Source organism: Manis javanica, chromosome 10 (genome assembly GCF_040802235.1).
Source record: "Manis javanica isolate MJ-LG chromosome 10, MJ_LKY, whole genome shotgun sequence".
Taxonomy (NCBI): Eukaryota; Metazoa; Chordata; class Mammalia; order Pholidota; family Manidae; genus Manis; species Manis javanica.
Window position 1 is genome coordinate 69297192 of NC_133165.1, and position 25505 is coordinate 69322696.

Consider the following 25505-nt stretch of genomic DNA (forward strand, 5'->3'; position numbering starts at 1 on the left):
CTTACCCTCTAGGCCCATTTTGTTGAGAGTTTTTATCATGAATGGATGTTGAATTTTGTCAAATGCTTTTTCAGCATCTATGGAGATGATCATGTTTTTGTCTTTCTTTTTGTTGATGTGGTGGATGATGTTGATGCATTTTTGAATGTTGTACCATTCATCCGTGATGAATCCCACTTGGTCATAGTGTATGATCTTTTTGATGTATTTTTGAATTTGGTTTGCTAATATTTTGTTGAGTATTTTTGCATCTATGTTCATCAGGGATATTGGTCTGTAATTTTCTTTTTTTGGTGGGGTCTTTGCCTGGTTTTGGTATTAGGGTGATATTGGCTTCGTAGAATGAGTTTGGGAGTATTCCCTCCTCTTCTGTTTTTTGGAAAACTCTGTATGTCTGATAAAATTCCGAGGTAAATCCATCTGGTCCAGGGGTTTTGTTCTTGGGTAGTTTTTTGATTACCGATTCAATATCTTTGCTGGTAATTGGTCCATTTAGATTTTCTGTTTCTTCCTTGGTCAGTCTTGGAAGGTTGTATTTTTTCTGGGAAGTTGTCCATTTCTTTTAGACTTTCCAGCTTGTTAGCATATAGGTTTTCATAGTATTCTCTAATAATTCTTTGTATTTCTGTGGAGTCTGTCATGATTTTTCCTTTCTCGTTTCTGATTTTGTTGATGTGTGTAGATTCTCTTTTTCTCTTAATAAGTCTGGCTAGAGACTTATCTATTTTGTTTATTTTCTCAAAGAACCAGCTCTTGGTTGCATTGATTTTTCAGGAAGAGTCACGAGGTCCATATCATTTAAATCTTTCTTGGGAGTTCTTTTAACAATTTTACTCTGGGCATGGTTCCTTTGGCGTTTCATGTTTGTATATGGCACCCTCTAATGTCCAGAAGCTCTATTTTGGAGCATCATTGATTTTTTCTATTGTTTTATTCTTCTCAATTTTATTTATTTCTTCTCTTTTATTATGTCCCTCCTTCTGCTGACTTTAGGCATCATTTGTTCTTCTTTTTCCAATTTTGATAGTTGTGACGTTAGACTGTTCATTTGGGTTTGTTCTTCCTTCTTTAAATATGCCTGGGTTGCTATGTACTTTCCTCTTAAGACTGCTTTCGCTGCGTCCCACAGAAGTTGGGGCTGTGTGTTGTTGTTGTCATTTGTTTCCATATATTGCTTGATCTCTATATTAATTTGGTCAATGATCCATTGATTATTTAGGAACATATTGTTAAGCCTCCATGTGTTTGTGAGCGTTCTTGCTTTCTTTGTATAATTTATTTCTAGTTTTATCCCTTTGTGGTCTGAAAAGTTGGTTGGTGGAATTTCAGTCTTTTGGAATTTACTGAGGTTCTTTTTGTGGCCCAGTAAGTGGTCTATTCTAGAGAATGTTCTGTGCACTTGAGAAGAATGTGTATCCTGTTGCTTTTGGATGTAGAGTTCTATAGATGTTTGTTAGGTCCATCTGTTCTAGTGTGTTGTTCAGTGCCTCTGTGTCCTTACTTATTTTTGTCTGGTGGATCTATCCTTTGGAGTGAGTTGTGTTGAAGTCTCCTAAAATGAGTGCATTGCATTCTGTTTCCTCCTTTAATTCCAGTAGTATTTGTTTCACATATGCTGGTGCTCCTGTGTTGGGTGCATATATATTTAGAATGGTTATGTCCTCTTGTTGGACTGACCCCTTTATCATTATGTAAAGTCCTTCTTTATCTCTTGTTACTTTCTTTGTTTGAAGTCTATTTTGTCTGATAGTAGTACTGCAACACCTGCTTTTTTCTCGTTGTTTGCATGAAATATCTTTTTCCATCACTTGACTTTTAGTCTGTGCATGTCTTTGGGTTTGAGGTGAATCTCTTGTAAGCTGCATATGAATGGGTCTTGCTTTTTTATCCATTCTATTACTGTGTATCTTTTGATTGGTGCATTCAGTCCATTTACATTTAGGGTGATTATTAAAAGATATGTACTTTTTGCCATTTTAGGCTTTAGATTCGTGGTTACCAAAGGTTCAAGGTTAGCTTCTTTAATATCTTCCTGTCTAACTTAACTTGCTTATTGAGCTATTATAAACACTGTCTGATGATTCTTTATTTCTCTTCCTTCTTATTCCTCCTCCTCCATTCTTTATATGTTGGGTGTTTTATTCTGTGCTCTTTGTGTTTTCTTTGACTGCTTTTGTGGGTAGTTGATTTTATTTTTTGCCTTTAGTTATTATTTGGTTGGTGTACTTTCTTTGCTGTGATTTTATTTTCTCTGGTGACATCTATTTAGCCTTAGAAGTGCTCCCATATAGAGTAGTCCCTCTAACATACCCTGTAGAGGTGGTTTGTGGGAGGCAAATTCCCTCAACTTTTGCTTGTCTGGGAATTGTTTAATCCCTCCTTCATATTTTAATGATAATTGTGCTGCATATAGTATTCTTGGTTCAAGGCCCTTCTGTTTCGTTGCATTAGATATATGATGCCATACTCTTCAGGCGTGTAAGGTTTCTGTTGAGAAGTCTGATGATAGCCTGATGGGTTTTCCTTTGTTGGTGACCTTTTTCTTCTCTCTAGCTGCCTTTAATATTCTGTCCTTGTCCTTGAACTATGCCATTTTAATTATGTCTTGGTGTTGTCCCCTTTGGATCCCTTCTGTTGGGGTTTCTGTGTATTTCTGTGGTCTGAGCGACTGTTTCCTGCCCCAGTTTGGGGACGTTTTCAGCAATTATTTTTTCAAATACACTTTTTATCCCTTTATCTCTCTTTTCTTCTTCTGGATATTGTGGATATTGTGGATTTTATCCACAATATATAATGTGGATATTGCTCCTTTTGGATTGGTCACACAGTTCTCTTAATGTTGTTTCAATCCTGGAGATCCTTTTATCTATCTCTGCGTCAGCTTCTATGCGTTCCTGTTCTCTGGTTTCTCGTCCATCAATGGCCTCTTGCATCTCATCCATTCTGCTTTTAAATCCTTCCAGAGATTGTTTTATTTCTGTATTCTCCCTCCTTAGCTCTTGCATATTTCTCTGTAAGCCAATCAGCATGGTTATGACCTTACTTTTAAATTCTTTTTCAGGAAGATTGGTTAGGTCTATCCCCAGGTTCCTTTTCAGGGGAGACTGTCTGGGTTAACCTGGTCTGTATCTAATTCTTCTGCCTTTCCATGGTGATAGAGATAGTCGTTAGTAATTGGCACGTGTCAGCTGGGAGAACGTCCGTTCTTGCAAGTTTGTGGCCTTCCTCTCCTGGGAGAACGGCGACCTCTAGCGGCTTGTGCCTGGCAACTGCCACAGATGAGGTCTGATTCTTGACTGGCCACTGTGAAGGAAGCTCCCCGGGCGGTTGCTTTGGGCGTGGCCTCTGCTGCTATGGCGGAGCTGTGCTGGAGCGGGAACCGGCGGGTGGCTGTTTATCACTGTAGGTGCCTCAGAGCTGCGCTGCTGCCCAGCGGGTTAGGGCACCTGGAATTACCTGGGATTCCCAGCTGCTGGGCTAAGTGTCTAGGACACTTCTGTCCAGCCGTGGGGTCCCTGTCCCTTTAAGATTTTCAAAGGGCACTCGCTTTTCTTTGTCCCGGGACGCTGGCTGCTGGGACCCACTCACAGGTTTTACTGTCCCGTTCCCCTAGTATCCACACCACTCACTGTATGTCGGTGCTCCCAGTGCGGGTGGCTAGGGCTGGGTGTTTAGCAGTCCTGGGCTTCCTCTCCCTCCCCGCTCTGACTCCTCTCCTCCCACCGGGGAGCTGGGGTGAGGGTGCTTGGGTCCCGCTGGGCTGCGGACTGTATCTTACCCCCTTCGTGAGGCGCTGGGTTCTTGCAGGTGTAGTTGTAGCATGGTGGTTGTCCTGTGTCTTCTGGTCTCTCTTTTAGAAATAGTTGTATTTGTTGTATTTTCAAAAAATATATATGTTTTTGGGAGGAGATTTCTGCTGCTCTTCTCACGCCGCCATCTTGGCTCTGCCTTGACATATTTTTGAATTCGGTTTGCTAATATTTTGATGAGTATTTTTGCATCTATGTTTATCAGGGATATTGGTCTGTAGTTTTCTGTTTTCGTGGCATCTTTGTCTAGTTTTGGTATTAGAGTGATGCTGGCTTCATACAGTGAGTTTGGAAGTATTCCCTCCTCTTCTATTTTTTGGAAAACTTTAAGGAGAATGGGTATTATGTCTTCTCTATATGTCTGATAAAATTCAGCAGTGAAGCCATCTGGTCCGGAGGTTTTGTTTTTGGGTAGTTTTTTGATTACCAATTCAATTTTGTTGCTGGTAATTTGTCTGTTTAGATTTTCTGTTTCTTCCTTGGTCAGTCTTGGAAGGTTGTATTTATTTAGGAAGTTGTCCATCTCTTTTAGGTTTTCCAGCCTGTTATCATATAGATTTTCATAGTGTTCTCTAATAATTCTTTGTATTACTGTGGGGTCTGTTGTGATTTTTCCTTTCTTATTTCTGATTCTGTTGATGTGTGTAGATTCTCTTTTTCTCTTAATAAGTCTGCCTAGGGGCTTAGCTATTTTTTTTATTTTCTTGAACCAGCTCTTGGTTTCATTTATTTTTTTCTATTGTTTTATTCTTCTCAATTTTATTTATTTCTTCTCTGATCTTTATTATGTCCCTCTTTCTGCTGACTTTGCGTCTCCTTTGTTCTTGTTTTTCCAGTTTCAATAATTGTGACATTAGACTATTCATTTGGGATTATTCTTCCTTCTTTAAATAGGCCTGGATTGCTGTGTACTTTCCTCCTAGAACTGCCTTCGCTATGTCCCACAGAAGTTGGGGCTGTGTGTTGTTGTCATTTGTCTCCATATATTGCTTGATCTCTCTTTTAATTTGGTCATTGATCCATTGATTATTCAGGAGCATGTTGTTAAGCCTCCATATATTTGTGAGCCTTTTTGTTTTCTTTGTACAATTTATTTCTAGTTTTATCCCTTTGTGGTCTGAAAAGTTGTTTGGTAGAATTTCAATCTTTTTGAATTTACTGAGGCTGTTTTTGTGGCCTAGTATGTGGTCTATCATTTTTTATTAAGGGAAGGAATACTGTGAGGGAAGCAAGTTTGGAAGGGAGTATTCGGATTTCAATTTTGGACATGTTAAGTTTAAGAATGCCTATTGGCTGTCTGTTAATTAATATGTCTAATAGGAGTTGGATATGTAAAGCTGGAATTCATGGGAGAATTAGGGCCTGACGATAAGAAATTTAGAGGTCATAAACATACTTATGGTAGAAGACTAGATGAAATTGCCAAGGAGATTGAGTACTGTCAGAAAAGAGGTGGTCCAAGAACTGAGCCCTGCGGCACTTCAATTTGTAGGAATAATTAGGAGAAATCAGCAAAAGGGACTCAGAAGAGTCAGAGAATAAAGAGGGAAAACTTGAGAGTGTGTCCTAGAAGTCAAGTGAAGAAAATTTCAAGAAGGAGTATCTGGCATGTCAGGTAAGATGCAGACTTGGATTGACCATGGCACTGAGTAATAAGGAGATACTGAAGATTTTGATTAAGGAGTAGTTGAGGTGGGGTGGTGGATGTGAATATATACCTCACTGGGTCAGTTCAAGAGGGAGTGGGAGGAGAGAAATCCTATATATATTTGAGACAGTATATACAGGTTTTTCAAGAATTTTTTCTCCAAATAGATGGAGAAAAAATGGGGCAGTAGTTTTATGGAAAAGTGAGGTTAAGCACGTTGTGTCTGGTGTTGAGAGAAATAACAGCATAGTAGAATGCTGGGTGGGAATGGGTCCAATAGGAGGAAAAACTCATGAAACTAGAGAGGCAGTCAAGAATTACTGAAAGTCCTTGGATTGTCATAGGAGATGGATTTCATGCAGAAGAGGAGGGGTCGGTCTTACCTAGTATTGTGGAAGTTCATTTATAGTGGTAGGAGAGAAGGGAGACTGTGTAGATACAAGTGCAGTTAATGTGGTTAAAATAGTAGGAACCTGTGGAATTTCTCTTTAGATAATTTCCATTTTCTCAGAAATGTGAAGATTGTCCTCTGAGATCTAGGGTGTGGGAGAACATCACATGTTGGAGGCTTGAGGAGAGAGGAGATGATGTAAGGTAGCTGTATGAAGAGGGGGATGGAATAGATGAGAGAAACAGCATGATTTCAACATTAAGGGCCCACCTGAGGTTAGTGATCGTGAATGTAAAGTGGGATCAGTCAACATGGTTGTGTCTTGTCTTCTTCAGTCTTTTTTAGATGTGTTGAGTTAGATGGAGAGTTGGATTTAATGAGGGCTCTTCTTTTAAAACTCACGTACTCATCTTCTTTCTAGAAATACTTCCCTTACAGAATATCATTTTTATATATAATTTTTTATTCCTTTTTTTCTGTCTGCTCTTCTTTTTAAAACTCAAGTACTCATCTTCTTTCTAGAAATACTTCCCTTACAGAATATCATTTTTATATATAATTTTCTATTCCTTTTTTTCTGTCTGGCATGGCATTTCTAAATATAGAAGAGGAAAGAAATACAGATAGTTCATTAGGGTAAAAATAACTTTTTACCATGTTTAAAACACTTATTAAAGTAGATAATTCTATATTGGCATTATGATTATGTAAATTATAGTTGAATGAATAAAAAATAATGTCTTATGTACCCTTTTAACAACTGATACAAGAATGAAACATTTTAATGTTTTAATTGAAATTTACATTTATAGCATGAATTTTTTTGGTATTTTTTCCTTATTTGTTTGAAAAATGTATTTATAATTTATAGATAAATGCTTGCTTTATAAAATCTAATGTAACAAATCTAGAATATTGTTCTAAATATTTTTAAATGCCCTTACAGTATATAAACTCATGTCATCTTCTATTGTTAGATTCTACTTTGTGGTAAAATAGCTCCCTTTCTTCACCACTAGTACAGGTTTCCCTCACAATCTGAATGTAGAGCATTTTTATGAAACCTTTTGTAAGCTGAAATGGCATAAAGCAAAGAAGCAAATATCATAAATTTAAATGGAAACATTTTTGGGTGTTCCCAGACTAAAAAAATAAGCTTTTCCACCATCTTCCTAACATGCACAGCATAATTCAAGACAAAGCACACGTGCTCCCAGACATAGTTTAAAGCCCTGGTGACCTGATGCTGAGATGCTGAGTGTGGTTCCTGTGGAAGGAGCTGGGCAGGGCTGCTCTCACTGCTCAGGGTGTGTGCTGCCTCTGTGATGGCTGCTGTGAAACAAATGATGAATGCTATTTGTGCTTTCTACCTTTTTTTGTAAAAGCAAAAATCCTCTTTTGGGTTTCTTTCAGTTAGCAAAATCAGGTACTGATATAGGTCTTTTGTAAAAGCAGAGTAGGTTAATGTGAACTTTTGAAAAGTAGGGCATACCTGGATTGAGAATGTTTTAAAATTACTCAGTTTAATTGGGTGGCACTGGAGAGGTCTTTTATAACTTTTAAACACTGATTATAGAGTAAATTAATCATTTTGAATTTCTTTAAATTATTTCTTCCTAATTTACTGAGAGATTCAAATTTGGGAATGCCTTTTTAGGTGTAAAATCTTCCACAACAAGGTACATTTAATAGGTATCAGTGTCAGTGAATCGAATCGTTGGTACAGCTTAGGATCCACTCAAGGTGATGTTTCCAAATCTGTAATGTCATGAAGTCATTTCCAACAAAATACAGATTTTCATTTTTCAAAATTAAAATAAATTGCTGATACAAATATGTGAACTGATTGATGTATATAAGAGCTAAGGAAATAATTTGTTCTGAAGGTGATTATAGAACATGATAAAGAAGTCGATAATACTTCTAATGGATGAAGCAAGTATGAATGAAATCTCTGATTACACTCGATTGCATAGTAGCTTTTTTCATTACTGTTTCAAATAATACTTTCACATGAATTCATGAGTGGTATTTTTGCTAACTAATGTGAATTATTTAGTGTTACTTTTAATTAATTAAAAGTGTTTCCTACTTTTTTAATTGTTATTAGTTGGTAGAGTGTTTTATTGGTTTCAGGTGTACGACATAGTGATTTGACAGAGAATATATATTACTAAATGCTCACCACATAGATGAGTTACCATCTGTCAACAAGCAAAGATAATACAATATTATTGACCTTGTTCCCTGTGCTGTACTTTCATCCCCATGATTATTTTATAACTGGAAGTTTTGTATCTCTTTATCCCCTTTGCTTATTTTATCCATCGCCCCACTCCTAATCAGTTTAGGAGATTTCTATGTATACATAAAAATTGAAAAGTATTTAAAAATATACTCATGAGGAGGTAGACTGATTCTCTAAAAATATTCCAAAATGTTACTTTATTCTATACCTGAAATGGAATTTGGTGAATTCTTTCATTAAGTAAAAGCTTGGCAAGAGAATAAAAATTAATAGCAAGAAATATAATTCTGTACTTGTTAAGATATGAGTTTTATAAAAATCTGATTTTTTTTGGAAAGGTTTTCAAATATGTAATAATTTTCCCCCTCAGAAAAAGATGTTAACAGAACAGATCGAACAAACAAGTTTTATGAAGGCCAAGATAATCCTGGGTTGATTTTGCTGCATGACATTTTGATGACCTACTGTATGTATGATTTTGATTTAGGTAAGCTCTTTTCTAATATCCTAATTTAAAAAGATTTATTTACATGTATATGTATATACACACAGACACACACATATGTATTTAGAATTTAAATGTATGAGTGTGTTAAACATATGTAATAGCTTGGTGGCCTAGTTTTTACAGGGGTTGTTCCACAGGGGACTGGAAACTTAGAAGGCTCTGATACCCAGATCGTGCCTTAGGAGCATTGGGTTGCCATAGCAAACTTAAAAATGTGGGCAATTTAAATTTTTGAGGGAAATACAATGACATCTGTAGGTCACTGCTCTAACTATAGCTGAAGTAGTTCAGGTTTTCAACATGAAATCACATTCCTTCTAGTGAAATTGTATCTTTGCAAAGCAGGGGTTTTGGTCCTGCTTTGATAAGCAAGCACTTTGAAAGTAAGTGGAGATCAGGAAGTGAGGATGGCAGTCCAGTTGGATTGAGAAGTATTGTGGTCCCCAATGGGTGCTAAATTCATAGAGCATAAATACTTAAGTTGTTTGGATTTAACTACTTAATAAATATAAATTTTATTTATTTGAGCCTGGGGTGCCTTGGAAAACAAGTACTGAGACATTAAGGATGCTGTGGAATGAGAAAGTTTGGGAACCATTGTTTGATATGCTTTCTCCCTTGTGAAGAAAGATACTGATGTCTTATCTAAGCAGTGCAATAATTGTGTAGGGCATGTAGAACATTACTCTCTTGCTAAGTGTGTTTCCTGCCAAGAATGGGTTGCAAAGACTGGGGCTGGAGGTGGGAGTGGGAGATTGCACAGGGAAGAGACTGTAAGGGGTAGAAAAATCTAAGGAGCCAATATCTTAAGGGGCAAAAGAGCTTAACGGTTTCTTGAAAGGACCAGCAGATTTCCCGAAGCATCAGTCTTTAAGAATAAGTAATGGAAACATTTCTGACGTCCTACCATGTGAGTGACTCCCAAGGAGTGGAAATAGATGCTTTCCAGATTACTTTAATAGTGTTTGAGATATCTTTTGGAGAAGGTAATTGGATATTCAGCATATTAAACCCAAATGAACGTTGAATTATGGGTTCATTTTCTTCCCTGTTTGTATTTTTGTGACTTCCTCTTGGTTTCTTATATGTAAGTTAGGGGAATATGTAAACTCTGTTGTGGATCTTGAGGCATCCCCTATTTGGTGACAGGAGGTTGAAAATCACAGATTTCCTTTTAAAACGTAACATATAGCCAGTCGTGTGTACACTCCTATAGTGAACCTCAAATTGAATCATGAAAAAATTGATAGAGTGCTTTTCAAGTTACAGAGTGCAGTTCTACTTTACAATGTATATACTGACTAAATAAATATTCCCAGATTGTGCCTGAGGAGCATTGGGTTATCACAGCAAACTCACTGTAGCAAAGTACAGTTATTTTAAATTTTTGAGTGAACTGCAGTAACATTTGTATAGGACACCACTTTAACTACTAGCTGAAGTAGTAGCATTCTAATAGCCTTTTGAAGAAGTGGAGAAATAACCCCCACTTTATGAATTAGGTTATATGGATTCAGAGAGTGGCTTAAGGTTGCACAAGTAGTGAGTGTTGGACTTGTGGTAGAGACCCAGATCTATTTCAGTCTGGCATTCTTACCTCTGCACATTCAGCACTCTGACCCATGGCCATTGTAGTTTCTGTTACCACTATAGGGAATGGGACCATGCTTCTAGGGAATAAGAGGCATTGCTCTGAACTCTCAGATGGTAATTTTGAGGTAGGAATTTATGTATATTCTAAGGAGTTCCTGAATGCTCAGTTTTTTCTGGTCATAGTCCCAGACCAATCTAATTTGATGAATTGAGTTGCTGTCTTCATTTGTTTGTATTAACCACACATTCTTTCTAGTCAGATATTTAAGTTATCTGAGACACAGCCAAAGTTCCCATTAAGAACTCTGACCTTGTGAATACCAAGGTGGTTTTCATTAAGTAGTGGACCGATTTCTGCCTCTTTACTCCTAACGAAGTAATCTGGGTTATACATTACCTCTTAGAAGTGCTTCTATCCTATTGAGTTGTTTGGCTTCTTAGTTTGCATTGAATACAATCTCATTAATAGTGAGGAAGGAGACAAACTTTACCAAAAGCAGAAGACAAAAATTACCAAAGGCAGCTGGAAAAACTCAGGGAAGAGTAACTTTTAGTAATGCAAAGACACTATACCTAGGACGTCTCTCTGGGAGGTATCTGTTTTACACTGTATGTTCATAATGACAGTCCTGAATAACCAATAAAGGTTAAATTATACTCAAAATATTATGGGTAAGAAGGCAGGGAGGGGCTATAATTAAAAAAAATTATTTCCAACTCCTAAGGTTTTTTTTTTTTGTTGTTCTAAGGGCAGGGCTAAGCTTCAGTTAACCTGGGAAATTGACCTATATATAACTGAAAAATGTTTTCAGTGTAAAAATGTATACACCAGATGAAAAGTTCATTTCTCACCCTTCCCCACTGAAACAAATTTGCTATGAAATAATTTTAGGGATCTCCTTCAGAAATTGTATGCTGATTAAGATGTGTATCAGTCAGCACTAGTACAGAATCTGAGTGTCACTGAATGCTAATTTAAATAGCTTTAGTCTTTAATTAAAAGGAATTTGTACATTAATTCCACCCCTACAACTCATGATATACTCCAGTGGACATCATGTATAAAATAAAATAGATTAAAATCAGCTAGAATATGGAGATTAATTTGACTCTTTGCTTCAGCTAAGATTTATGGAAGAAATATGGTAGTGATCCCATATGAAAGCTGAAGATTTAGAGGATTAAATGAGCTGCTTAGAAATTTTTATTCATTATAACTTTATAATAAGCACTCCCCTCCCAGAGGAAAGGTGCTTTGTAAATCTTTTGAATAGCACACTTTGAAATATTTCTATTATAAAATATATGCACTCAGACTCAGTAAAGTACTCTTTTGTACTTTGTAGATTTCAGATCAGATTGCTTTCATTCTTTAATTGGTTTAGCCTTTATTTTGGTATTGCTTTCACTGTGTCAGTGCAATGTAGGAAAGTTCTGATGTTAACAATCCAGTCTTTGAATCTACTCCTTTTCTTAAAAGTGTTGTGTTAGTCAGGAATCTCCATAGAAAAAACCATTATGATTTTATATATGTGCATATGTATGTATTTTTAATATATGTACACAGAGAGAATGAAAAAAAAGAAAGATTCCTTTTAAGGTATTGGCTTACAGGGTTATGGAGACTGAGAAGTCCCACAGTCTGCTGTCTGCAAGCTGGAGACCCAGGAGAGCTGGTGGCCTAACACTGAAGGCAGGGGATCAGTGGCTCAGCTCATGCACCTAGGCAGAGAGCAAACAGACTTCTTTACTCTGTTTGTTCTGTTCAGGTCCTTAGAATTTGGATGATGGCCACCTGTATTGGGGAAGGCCATTTGCTTAAAGCAGTTCACCATTGAAATGTTAATCTCTTCTAGAAACACCTTTACAGACATTCCCGAAATAGTGTTTACCACACATCTGGGCAGCTCATGGTCTTCTGAAGTTAACACATGAAATTAATCATCTCAAGTGTGCATTATTTTAAAAGGCATCTACAATAAATTTGTAGAAATGCTCACATTTAGATCATGTCACATGCCATTTTTTCTGGCAGTTTCTTCAAATGTTTTGGTTACTCCATTGTCTGGTACTGTAATAATCGGATGCCCACCATGGGCTAATGTGAGTAGAGCTACAATTTTTTACAGGATAGAGTGTAGACATAGTGAGGTTGGTAGGGACAGGGCATAGCGGTAGATAATACAGGACAGAGGCTCAGAGCAGATAGAGCTAAATTTTTTATTTGTAAGGAGATCTTGAAGTGATATGAGTGCCTCTCTCTGTTTTACATTTACTCTGAGAGACTTTGGCTTAGATGCTTCCTGAGGTCATTTTTTTTAACTCTAAACTTTTATTCTGGACTTACAAAATGTAAAACTTCTGAAGCATTTGAGAACTTTGTAGCAACTATATACCAGTATTGTCAAGTTCTCCATTAATTCAAAACATACACGTTAGCACTAATAACAAGACATGAAGTTAGAAACCATTTTTTTTCCTCACAAAATAATGGTGACCTGTAGGTGAAACAGTACAGTTCAGTGAAGAAACATGGATTTGGGATAGAATATCAAACTGAAAACAAAACTAAATTAGTTATTGACTTATTCACAACATATGCCTAAGGAGATGCTGAGGTCATTTTTAGTTTTCTTCCATAATAGGAAGAATGATGTAGGGTTGTGTATCATTTCTAGTGGAAATAACCTCTTCCCTTTTAAAATATATACTCTTTAAATGGCTTCAAAATGTTGTACAATCCAATCTGGTGAGATCTCTCTGTGTACTAGGTGAGACCTCAACCCCGGGACAGAGTTCTTGATTTTGATTGAGAAGGAATTCATGAGCAGGTCAAGCAGGTACAAAGAAAGTAGTTTAATACAGCAAAGTACACAGTCAAGGAGGAAGTGTGGGCATGTTTCTGAGGTGAGCAGCCCGGTAGGGTTCTGGCTGGGTGGTCTTACAGCTGGACTGTAAGTAGGAGGTGGAATATTCACTGGGGTAGGTGGGGTTTTCTCAGAATTGGGGGGGAGGGATTTTTCAGGAAATAGGTTGATGCCCTCTTTGTCCTCAGATGGTCTGTCTTTGAACTATCATGGCACCAAGGGCTGTGACTTTCAGTATGTTAATGAGCATATAGTGAACTTTGAGGTGAAGTCAGGGTCAACACTCATCCATGTTGGAACCAGCCAGTTTGGGCAGGTCTGATGTCTATACGTCTATACCCTCCCTCCTCACATTCCCCAAGAATAGTTTACATGGTATGTTTAGAATATAAACAAGCATCTAACTGAATGTAAACACCAGCCAAAGTCCCCAAATCCCTCCCTGTTCATGTCTGACCATTTACCTACTATAAAAAAAGCACATAGATTTTGGTGAATGATAAAACTGTAAGCTTTGGATCTGCGAACAAAAGACTGTATTTTCCACAAACTTCCCAAGCTACCATTGGGAAAAAAAATCTCTATGGAACTTTAATAAATGTATAAAAGTCACCAAAAATGAATGATAATATGTACCTGAAAAGCTTATTTAGTATGGCTCTGGTCTCTTTGTTGGTTAAAGAACCCGTGTCTTAAGTCTGAAATTTAATTGTAAAACAGTTAAGAAAATTGAGGGTTTATAAGATGGAATTAAAAAACAAGGAGTGTGATACGTTCAGGTGAAAAGCAAAACTGAGACTTTCGGTTTTAATTGAGGGGCCTGATTCTCTAACTTAACATGAAAACCTTTTTCCAAAAGAAGATTTTTCTTTGAATCATGGGCTGTAATTAGTGTCATGACTGAGAAATTGTAACATTAAGAGAAGAGTGGTTAAAGTAGTAGTTTTTAGGTACAAAATATTGACTGGATTAAACCCACTTGTTAGTGCTTGTTGGGTACAGAGTAACAAGTAAAGAAAGAGAGAACATAGATATTACCATTTAAAAGTGGTGTATAATTTTGTTCTGACTCCTTTTGGTTAGATGACCAACAGTTTGGTCGCTAAAGCAGTTAGACCCTTTTAGTTCTTATTTCACTTGGCTTGTTCGTGGCACTGGCAGTGAAGTGCTGTTGACATCTCTGGCCTTGAAACTTATTTCCACTTGACTTTCACAACTCTTCCACCTTGGTGTGTTGTCCCTTACCTCTCTAACTATTGCTTTCCAAATCTCCTTTGAGTATGTACGCTTACATTTGCTGTTCCTCTGAGTTTCCTCTTCACCTCTCTTCTTTCTCATAATACTTTTCTACATTATTTTTTAATAGTACCACTCTTGATCGTGCTATCTACACTAAGACACATACTAGCAGTTTGACTTGTCAATCTGAAGTCCCTTATCTTCTCATCTGATCATTGGACTGCCTCCTCCACATTTCTTTTCTTTTCCTGATGAACTTTGCTATCTACCAGTTTCTGAAATCAAAGAAAAGATTAATTTTAGGCAAAATGGTGGTGGTGTGCACAGAGAGATACATAAACTCAGGTTTTTGCCAACATGATTTTTTTTTTCTGTTCTTAGGGTATGTGCAGGGAATGAGTGACTTACTTTCCCCTCTTTTATATGTGATGGAAAATGAAGTGGATGCTTTCTGGTGCTTTGCCTCCTACATGGACCAAATGGTAAGAATAGGGTTTCCTTTCTTTAGTCAAACTAATTTGGAAAATTTAGTTGTGTAATCCTATTATATAAGAATGATGTTTATATTTAGCCAGTTATGATGGAACTTAAAAAAGTGCTCCATGTTATTCGTATGTTTCATTCTTTTAAATAGCCTTTTCAAGAGGCTTGGTAATATTGGCATTGTTTTTAATACAAAAAGTAGATAGTGCCTATAACATAGGAATAATCAGGATTTAATAATGGTAAATGCTTATGTTCCACAGAGGAGCCATGAGTCTTTATAGAATATTGATGGAATGGGTGATTTCAGTTCTTGTGAAGTAGTTGAACTTTCATATCATCTGTTTCAGAGATAAAGTTTAGTCATTCCAAGTAATATCCTTGCCTTTTGTGAACATTTTGGACTTTGTCATTATAGTAACTGATTTTTCTCCAGATGCGTTTGAACTATTTGTAATGCTGACAGTTGCTTAGTAATTCACTGTTATTTTCTCACAAGCATGTGATTATTAGAGTTGAACTATGTCTATATATATATATATATATATATATGAAATTATGAAGAACATTTTATCTCATTGATATATCTTAGAGTAGTTCAGGACAGTAGTACAGATAGAGTATTAACAGGGAAATAAAATAGAACAGTCCTCTCAAGTAATCTATTAGAAAGAAAAAAAAGCAGAGGGGCTAAGAGTAGATAAAGGCATATGGAATCCAAAGACCTGACTACTTAGATCACTGTTGTTTCAAAATAAAACTAATATATTTGATTCTGAGCCTTTAATGTCAGATAGTGAAATGCCTTGCTTGCAGGGGGATACAGATTTTGAATATATAATCATATATAACATTTCCCTGTAATACAGGGTTTAGCTCAGAGTTTCTGGGATGCAAATGTGAAATTTGGAAGTGGCAACCTTCTCTTTCCTGATTACTTCTCTTCTTCCCCTCTTGCTTGCCAGTTTATTCTTTTCTATTCCAGTTTTCCCCACTCTTTAGATATGGTTCTTCAAATCTCTTACCCATGTTTTTAACTCATTCTCATTTCTTTCTGTTACTTTTTCAAATGTATTTTTGATAAGATTTGATAGCTTTGAAATCTTTTGGTATTAAATTAATCAATATTCAAATTATGTAGTCCTTCATCATGAATGAATGTTTTTGGATTATTTTGAAAGATTATTAATTATAGTAATCTGGTAATAATGAGTCTGTCTTCCTTATCTTTTTGATTGATTGATTTTACCTACTTTATTAATTCCATTTACTCCCAAGTGCTCTAGAAACCTGAAGCATTAGTTATAAAGGTCTGTACAACTGATACTAATTGTATAAAAACTGTGTCTTACTTCCTTGTGTTTTTGTTGTTTATCCTCTTTACTCTAGAGCTAGTATGTTACTTGATAGAGAGGTCATGTTTTGTTTAACTAGTCTCTGATGTGTTTCCAGAATTTTCCTAATGCCCGACATGAGGTTTTTTGGTCAACAGATTTTTGTAGAATAAACATATGAATTCCCCAGTGCTGAGTTTAGTACTCTGCTTATAGTAGGTTCCTAAAGAATTAATAGTAACATAACTGCATTTGGTTTTTGTAGTAAGAGTTCTCATAAAACTGAGCCAATAGTGGCACATTCAAATATATTGGTTTATGATACCAAATACATGCAAACATGTGCATGTATTTAGATTTCAAATGTAAGACTACTTCCTAAACATCTGTAATGTATACTTCACAGTCTATCAAGGTTCAAGTTCTTTGTCTGTCCACAGTAAGTGTTCTCATTTGTTGGCCTTTTCCATTGAGGATGGTCTGGGGATTTTCTAGTCTTTATTCTAAAAAGATCTCTTACACCTTATTTTGGGTAGTATTTGAATGAAAGAGCAGTATGTTGCAATCAGAATAATCTGCACGATTATTTTTACAGCATTGCTATTGTTTTGGTGTCCTTAAATCTGCTATTGTTTGACTCCTTGTTTTACAGCTTTATTTCATGTAAGTTTTTATTTTTTTCGTGATGGCTGAACCTAATGTCCATAGATTTATTTTGTTGTTATTTACTCACATTTAATGTAGGCCTAGGCATAGACTTTGTCTATTACGGAAATATTGTGGAACTATGAACTTTCTTATACCTACCATTCATTTCACTATGCAGTTTAATCGCTTCCTCTCCTCCTCACCTTCCTCCCCTATATATGAATATATATATATATACATATGTGTATGTATGCACACATGTATTTATTTATTGGTACAGTTGAAGCCCTTTGTATATTCATTGTTGATTTCATTTCTCCTTCTCCAGGAATGGCTACTTTCCCAAAGCTGGCTTCTGTGATTTTGGGGAATGTGTCTTTTTATAACGCGGGATAGCAATGGCTATGCCATGTTGACAATCCCAGACAAGCGCTAGCTTTTTGCTGTGTCATGTGCTGTTAATCAGAGAGTTAATTCTGCCTTTCCCCTACAGGTCCATGTATAGTAAATGTAAGGAAACTGTCCCAAAGGCTTGCATTAGTCTGTTAAACTAGTTCTTTAGATCATTAAAGAGAAATAAGTTTATTGAGAATCAGTAGCTGTTAAAATTTTGTTTTCTTTTAACCAAGAATGACTGACTGCTTATATGATAGATGTTTCTAATAAAGCACTGTTATGTCTCTAAAACTGAAAGAAAGCATGAGGGAGGAGATGTTCTTAGCTTTTCACAAAGGTTTGGGCAGCAGGACACCACAGACAGGTTGGGGCATAAGGGTTAAAGATAGCAGAATCATTCAAGAAGACTTTCATTTCTTTTTCTGCCCACCCCCTTACTGAAGTGTTGCTAGGGAAATCTCAGCCTGGAAGATTGTTAAAAGTATATAATCTGCCTCAGTTCTCAAACTTTGATCTCAGAACCACTTCACACTTTTAAATATTATTCAGGACCCTGAGAGCATTTGTTTATGTGAATTATATCAATTGATGTTTATCATATGAAATATTCATACTGAGAAATTTATAAAATTATTAATTCATTTAAAAATAACAGTAAACCTATTATACCTTAATGTATATAACATTTTTTAATGAAAAACAACTCTTCTAAAACAAAATTTACTGAAAAGAGATATTATTTTATGTTTTATATTTTCTTTAATATGTAGTTTAATAGAAGACAGTTGGATTATCATATCTGTTCCTGTACTCAGTATCATGTGATACCACATCATATGGCCTTTACACTTGTGGAAGATTATAAAGTACAAAATGCACATAATGTTTTTGTATTACCATAAAACTGGCTTTGACTTCACAGATTCCCTGTGTCATAAAATCTAAGAAATAACTAGTTAATTCTTTAAAATGGGTTCATGTTAAAGCTAGAATTAATCTTATTTCATATGATAAACTAAAGGGACACTTAACGATGGAAATAAAGTATATCAGTCTACAGCTGCTACCTCTGCACTCTTTTTTTATTTATGTTAACATATAATGGGTTTATTTTTGTTATTTTAATTTTTTTAATAAGGTATCATTGATATACACTCTTAGGAAGGTTTCACCAGAAAAACAATGTGGTTAATACATTCACCCTTAACTATCGAGTGCTCCCCCCCATACCCCATTGCAGTCACTGTCCATCAGCATAGCACAATGCCACAGAGTCCCTAATTGTCTTCTCTGAGCTACACTGTCTTCCCCGTGACTCCCCCCACCACACTATGTGCACCAGTCGTGATACCTACCGCACAATCCCTTTTTCCCTCCCTCCCCACCCACCCTCCCACACCTCTCCCCTACCTCTCCCCTTTGGTAAACACTAGTCCCTTCTTGGAATCTGTGAGGCCGCTGCTATTTTGTTCCTTCAGTTTTGCTTTGTTGTTATACTCCACAAGTGAGAGGAATCATTTGGTATTTGTCTTTCTCTGCCTGACTTATTTCAGTGAACATAATACCCTCTAGCTCCATCCATGTTGTTGCAAATGGTAGGATTTGTTTCTTTCTTATGGCTGAATAATATTCCATTGTGCTTATGTACCACATCCTCTATCCATCCATCTACTGATGGACACTTAGGTTGCTTCCATATCTTGGCTATTGTAAATAGTCTGCACTCCTTTTTATATAAATCAAATGAATAGAGGGAAAAAACAATCTATAGTTTGAAATCAAGGATTCCCTTTCCTTTCTAATGTTGCTTTAGCTTTTTAATTTATTGTGATTTTTTAATATAACCAGTGTGGTATAAGTCCAACATTTGTCCTTACACTTACATGTCACTTATGAGTGTTATGTACTATATTTACTCAGTATTACTTAATTGTAACATTTATTTATTTATTTTTAAAGCATCAGAATTTCGAAGAACAAATGCAAGGCATGAAGACACAACTAATTCAACTAAGTACATTACTTCGATTGTTGGACAGTGGGTTTTGCAGTTACCTAGGTAAGTTTATTGAATCAAAATCATATCCAGCAAATTGTAGGAAAATACACAGAAAAAAATGTAAAGAGCTTTTTTAAAGACATAAGTATTTGGTTGCATTGCCTAAGTTCCTTTGAGGAATAAAAGTGCAGGACCAGGATGCCTTTGCGTAATTGTGGCTTTAAACAGATTATTCTTAAGTGAATTATTTGTTATTTGGTGGTTTTTTCTTAAAGAAGTTAGTCTGCGAATTTGAATTGTTTCATTGAATTAGTAAAAGGCAATTAAATTCAAAGGACTTCTAATAGCCTAAGATGCATAGAATAATTTGAATTTGAAGCAGGTCACTGTGTTATGAGATAAGTAGCATGAGAGTAAGCCATATATATTTTTTTCCTTCTGTGTAGAATCTCAAGACTCTGGATACCTTTATTTTTGCTTCAGATGGCTTTTAATCAGATTTAAAAGGGAATTTAGTTTTCTAGATATTCTTCGATTATGGGAGGTAAGTTCTTAAATTATTTTACAACTGTAATATTTATTAGAGAAAAAAAATAAATCTATAAAGTATAAATGCATTGTAATAGCCTAACTGAAATTTCTAAAGCAAGTATGTTCCAAAATGCAGTTGGTTTTGTGGGTTGCTCCTTAAAAATTATTGATCTTGAACTGAAATATCTGGTCTTGGGAACTTGTTTTCTGTAAATTACAATCCTTATGAGATTTGGACCCAGTAGGCTTCCCAGACCAATTCTATGGACTATTTATTTGTACCTGTGTTTTTTCCTTGGGAAACTTGACTTTATGTGGGACTCTGCCACATTATGGTATAGATTTGTATAGTGTTCAGAGAAGTTTTGACAGGCCCATCAGTTGAGATTGCATTTTGTTTGTAATTTCTGAGGTGTTGGGAAGGAGCTAACTTGTGTGTTTCTTTTTAAGAGAAATTTTAAAGTAGAATACTAAGAATAATATAACATCTCATGAATATAGAACTATTTATATAGTTCCTACTTGATAGGTACATTGCTTGTTTGCACCAACAGTACTGCAGTGGACATCACATTTAACTAAGGCAAATATCTTAATATACATAATTGTATGTATACCTCTGACTGACTTTAGAATAATTTGTTGATACCTCTGAGTCAAAGACTAACCAGTTTTTAAGACTTTTGGTAGATTTTGCTAAATTGCTCTCAAGAAGAGGTGAGAGATCTTTAATTTTCAGGATGGGCACGCTAACAATAAGAAAGGCCACATTTAATCATTGGCAGTCAACTTTATCTCTGGCCTGATTATGTTAGCTGATGACTTAGGCTGAGATGGAACATAATTGGGTTGTATATCACCCACCCATATCCCACCATCCATATTTAACGTATGTAACATTTTTCCGTATTTCTTGTTTTTTCTTTTTTTTCCAAGAAAAATTAAAGATACAACTACTGTCTTCTTTAATCACCAAACTGAATCCCATTTTCCTGTCCCCCACTCTAGAGGATATTCATGATCATATTTTTGGTGTGTATTCTTTTATTCCATTTTTTCCCTGGACAACTCTTGATGAAAAATAAAATTATTTTCTTCTCATATATCTGTTAGGTTATTAACAGATCAATGTGCCTTTAAAATAGAATATTGATATAATGACTGATTGCTGTCTTACCTTTATAAAAATAAGGAGTTACAGAAATTCTCGCAAGGAAAGAATGGGGGAGACAACCTATTTCGGTAATACATAGACTTAGATACCCCAGTGCCCTCTGAGACTTTTACAGCTGGAAATTGATTCCTATCCTTTTGGTGACTGTACTACCATTAGAGAAGGTGATGTTCTGACCGAAGGATCTTCACTGTGGAGGATCACTTTCTTTGTTTGCAGTTATAAGTAAAACTCACATGTTCTTGACCTGGAATCATGTTTTAAATTTTGTCAATTTTGTTAAGTTAGTATCTCAACTTCTTTTTAACGGATCAGTTGAGAATATTACTACCACATAGCTAGAACAACCCCTCAATCTGTGTTTACCAAATAAATTGGGATTGTTAATGAAAGCTTTGAGGTTAATTGCATTATAATTAAACTTGCAAAAACTGGATTTAGTATGAAAATTATTCAGCTTGATTTACTCCTGGTAAAAGAAGTAAAATCATTTCAGGTATGCTTTAATAGTTTTGTTCTTTTTATCTTTCCAGCTAAGATCTTACATTAACCAGAGAGGAACTAGGTCCTTAAACTTGAGGGTATTACCTGTATTTAGGAAGAATTGCAGCTATTGATCAAATGTTTTATGTGTTTGAGAATGAATTTTGGGTAGTTGATTGAGTCTTTGTCACAATCAGGGACACTCTGTGTAATATAATACGATGTTTTTAACGTAGAGCTATCTGGGTGATTTTGACTTCGTGCAACTGAATGTTTTTTTATTTCCAGAATTTAGCCCTTTACCCTCTCTCTCTTTTTTCCTCAGAGACTAAAAATGAACGTTCGAAAAAATACTGAAAACGCCTCTAACCCTAAAACCTTAAACTTCATAGCTGTGGCTCCTTAATTAATACCGTTTGTCATATTGGTTAGGCTCAGTGATTTGCTTATTGTACCTGCCTAAAGAGCCACATTTGCAATTCATCATACTTACAATAATGTTAAGCTTGATGTTAATTACTTTGTAGGTAAAGGTAAGAAGACTTCACTTCCCTACCCTTCATTTCCTAACTAGAAAAATAGGGAATACCCCATCTAGGCAACTTCTGCTTTGCACAGTAATCATTCAGAGTTCAGCATTGTATTTGTGAGGAAAATATCTTAGAATTGATGTAGTTTACTAAATAGTTCTATTTTTTATAGGTAATGTGGACTGGACTACCATGTAAAAATTTCCATCTTCTTATCTGTTGTGCTATTCTGGAATCAGAAAAGCAGCAAATAATGGAAAAGCATTATGGCTTTAATGAAATACTTAAGGTAGCTATTCCTTTAATTTAGATTTTTAACATTTTGGCTTCTTCCTCTGTTTGGTGGTACTGATGTACAAAACATTTCCTTGGAAGCTTTATTGAATCCCATGAGTAACTTAAATTGTACCAATAACACTTAGTACTGGGACTGACTCTATGAGAATGACAGTTCAACAAATACCTATTGGCCAGTTATATTTACCTGGCTAATTAGGAAGAAAAGGAAATTCAACAAATGCTCTTTTATGTAGTTTAGTTTTCTATAAAAATAATTGTCTTTTGCTTATAACTTTGAAATAGTAGACTGGGGGTTTAACGTTCCATAAACTTACTTGCTATTTTTTAGCTTTAAAACTTGAAATAATCTAGTGAAAGATATATTGATTTCCAGTTTATTTGTAGTAAATATTTTTATTTTAAGGGTCTTATCTGCAGTGAAATATAGTTGGTAATAAATTATTTATGTAGTAGAATATAGTAGTGCTTTCAGTTTAGATTATCATTTTTTTATTGATCCATTTTAGCATATCAATGAATTGTCCATGAAAATTGATGTTGAAGATATTCTGTGCAAGGCAGAAGCAATTTCTCTACAGATGGTAAAATGCAAGGTATACATTATTATAAATAATTGCAAGATTTTTTATTTGTATGTTTTTGGTGGGCTGAAGTCAAGAAATAATTTTTCTTAAAATTAAAATAAATGACAGTTTTAGCAAGTTGAAGCCAGACATAATGCACTGGCTAGTATTTTGTTTTCCATTATAGATTTACAGCACTTAATTGAAAACAGTTGATTAATTATGTTAGCTAGGAAACATAATGATGCAAAATGGCAAAAGTAATGAAGACATTTCTGTATAACTGAGGAGCCTGTAGGGTTTAACTAAGCATTGATATATTACCCAATTGAATTAGTAAATACACAAAATGGACCTCATATTAAATACAGGTGCTACTCAGAAATAATTAAGTGAATAATAGTCTATGTCATTACATTTTATCAGTCAAGCTCTTAATAATTTTTAAAAACAAGGCAGTTTGATACACTGTGATCTGAATTCAAACCAAGTCATTATACTTTTGATTTATGTGGCTTTTGGATTTTTTAAAATGATAATTCTTGTTTGGTCTTTGTCATTTGTTCGTGGTTCCAAATCCTTTGGTTCAGTTCTACAAACGTTTGATAGCTAATCTGTTTAAAACGTGTCAATGAGATACTTTTTACCTTTAAGGAAACTTTGTGTATTGAGGGAGAAAGATGGTGTAAATAAGATCTCATTTAATGTCTAAGATAATACAAAATAAGGAGAGTGAAGTAAATGCTGAATATTAGAAAACTGTGTTTTTGAGATGGCTTGGGTAGAGAGTGACTAATTTGAAATAGAAGATCAGGGAACCACTTGCGGGGAAAAAGTGGTTAGGATTTCATTTGGAGAAGAGAAGGCAGGTTTGAGAGGGTACATAACAATTACACTGTTAGAACAAATGTTCAACGTCAGAAATCAGTGAAGTCTTGAATAGAAGTGTCATTTTGTGACGACTCTTTCCCTTTAGTGAGTGATGGCTTTGTGTTTGATTTTTCATATTTAGGAATTGCCACAAGCAGTTTGTGAGATCCTGGGGCTCCAGGACAGTGAAGTTACAACACCTGATTCAGGCACTGGGGAGGATGAGAATGTTGGCGTGACTCATTGTCCTGCATCCACGTTTCAGAGCGATTGCTTGCCTGTGCTTACTGCCAGTGGGTCCAGAGTTGCCCACCCAGTGCAGACACCAGTGTCCCCAGTGTTGGCAGATTAACACCTGCATGATCATTCTTCTTGCTTCATTTTTAAAGAGACATTTTGTTGCAACTTTTTTTAAGCACTTGAAAGGTGGAAATTTAAAATGTTGGTATTGATCATGCTTTAAAGTTTATGGAAAGAAAGTGTACCAGTTGATGTTCTTGCATTAAAGCTTTACAAAGACTTAAACTAATTATTTTTGTAGTTACTTCTGACAAATAGCCTTTTCTTTTAAATAACATTCCTTCGTATTTTTTATAGCCAAGTACATTTTATTTTCTTGCTGATGAACTGGAATTGGATAAATATTACGAGTGGATGAGTTAGAAATTATGCACTTTGAAAAACATTCACTTTGTTTACTCTTAAGTTTAGTGGGTTTCGGGTTTCATTAAATGTTGAGCCTTTCTGTAGCATTCTAAGCTGAGAAGTAGCTTGTTACCCCAGTGATGAAATAAAAGAATTTGCTTTTCTCTATTGTTTACAACAATACTTAGCTTAAATATTTATGCTGGTTGAATGTGATTTAAGTTGGACATTTTCATCAGTGCAACTTGATGTGTAAAGAGCTATTTCAACCATAAGAAGTGGATTGGCAGTATATTTTTTACATTGAACTTTACTTGTATATAAAGACTATATAAGTACATATTTATGAGTATAAGAAAGAATAGGCATATTTTCTTTAACTGAATAAACTTGACTTGATTTATATAACCTGATTTGACAAAATTATTACATAGCTTCAATATGAAATCTTTTTCAAAACTATTTTCTTAACCATACATTTATTTCATGAGACTACATTCAACCCTGTACCTGGTGTAATTTAAAAATTGCTTGTAACCTCACTTTACTAATGTTTATTATCTTTCCTAAAATGCATTAATGGACTAATCAGGTCTTTAAATTTTTATAAAATATTCTGCAAAAAGCTAATGTCAAAAATTTCAATATACTATCATGAGTCTCAAAACAATTATTTTTTGTATATGAATGAAGCTGTTATTTTTACCATGCAGTGTTGCATGATTTTTAAGTTATGTGGAAATGACATAACTTATTATGTTTTAATTGTAATTTGTTAACTCCTGTACATATCATTAAAATAAATTTGAAGCCAATGTAGTGTTTTCAGTTACATTGCACTTAGAAATAGTCTACTAGTTCTTCATCAGGAGCAGAAACCCATGACGGACCCCAGTACATTTAATGTTTTATGTGACTGAAACAATCATTTGGATGAGTTGGGCATGAGAAAGAAACAAGACCCATTTTATAACTGAAAAAATATTTTCATCAGCATGAAATTGGGCAGAGATTTGCCTTGGAGGATATAGTTACTTAACTGGGTAAAACAACTCCCTACAATTGATGTTAATAATGTGAAGTAAAGTTAAGTAGTTCCAAAATGGTCCAGTACATAGATTCCCCAAAGAACTAGGGAACCAAATGAACTTTTTTCCTACTTGAGCATTAACTGACAGTAATATGACAGTAGAACCTTTAGATTCTAGTTTTTAATATCATATGTGTATTATCTTTCATCAGTTAA

The 25505-nt window shown here is 35.2% G+C and overlaps 1 protein-coding gene across 1 annotated transcript in view; it reads left to right on the forward strand.

The window, feature by feature from the left end:
* Positions 1 to 25074, forward strand: part of TBC1D15 (TBC1 domain family member 15) — a 124481-nt gene extending 99407 nt beyond the window's left edge. Inside the window, 8 exon segments of the mRNA XM_073215602.1 lie at positions 8467 to 8583; positions 14685 to 14785; positions 19124 to 19223; positions 19610 to 19707; positions 22054 to 22170; positions 22688 to 22774; positions 23757 to 23946; positions 23949 to 25074. Coding sequence (XP_073071703.1) covers positions 8467 to 8583; positions 14685 to 14785; positions 19124 to 19223; positions 19610 to 19707; positions 22054 to 22170; positions 22688 to 22774; positions 23757 to 23946; positions 23949 to 23977 — 839 coding nt within the window. The 3' untranslated portion in view covers positions 23978 to 25074.
* The last annotated feature ends 431 nt before the right edge of the window (positions 25075 to 25505 follow it).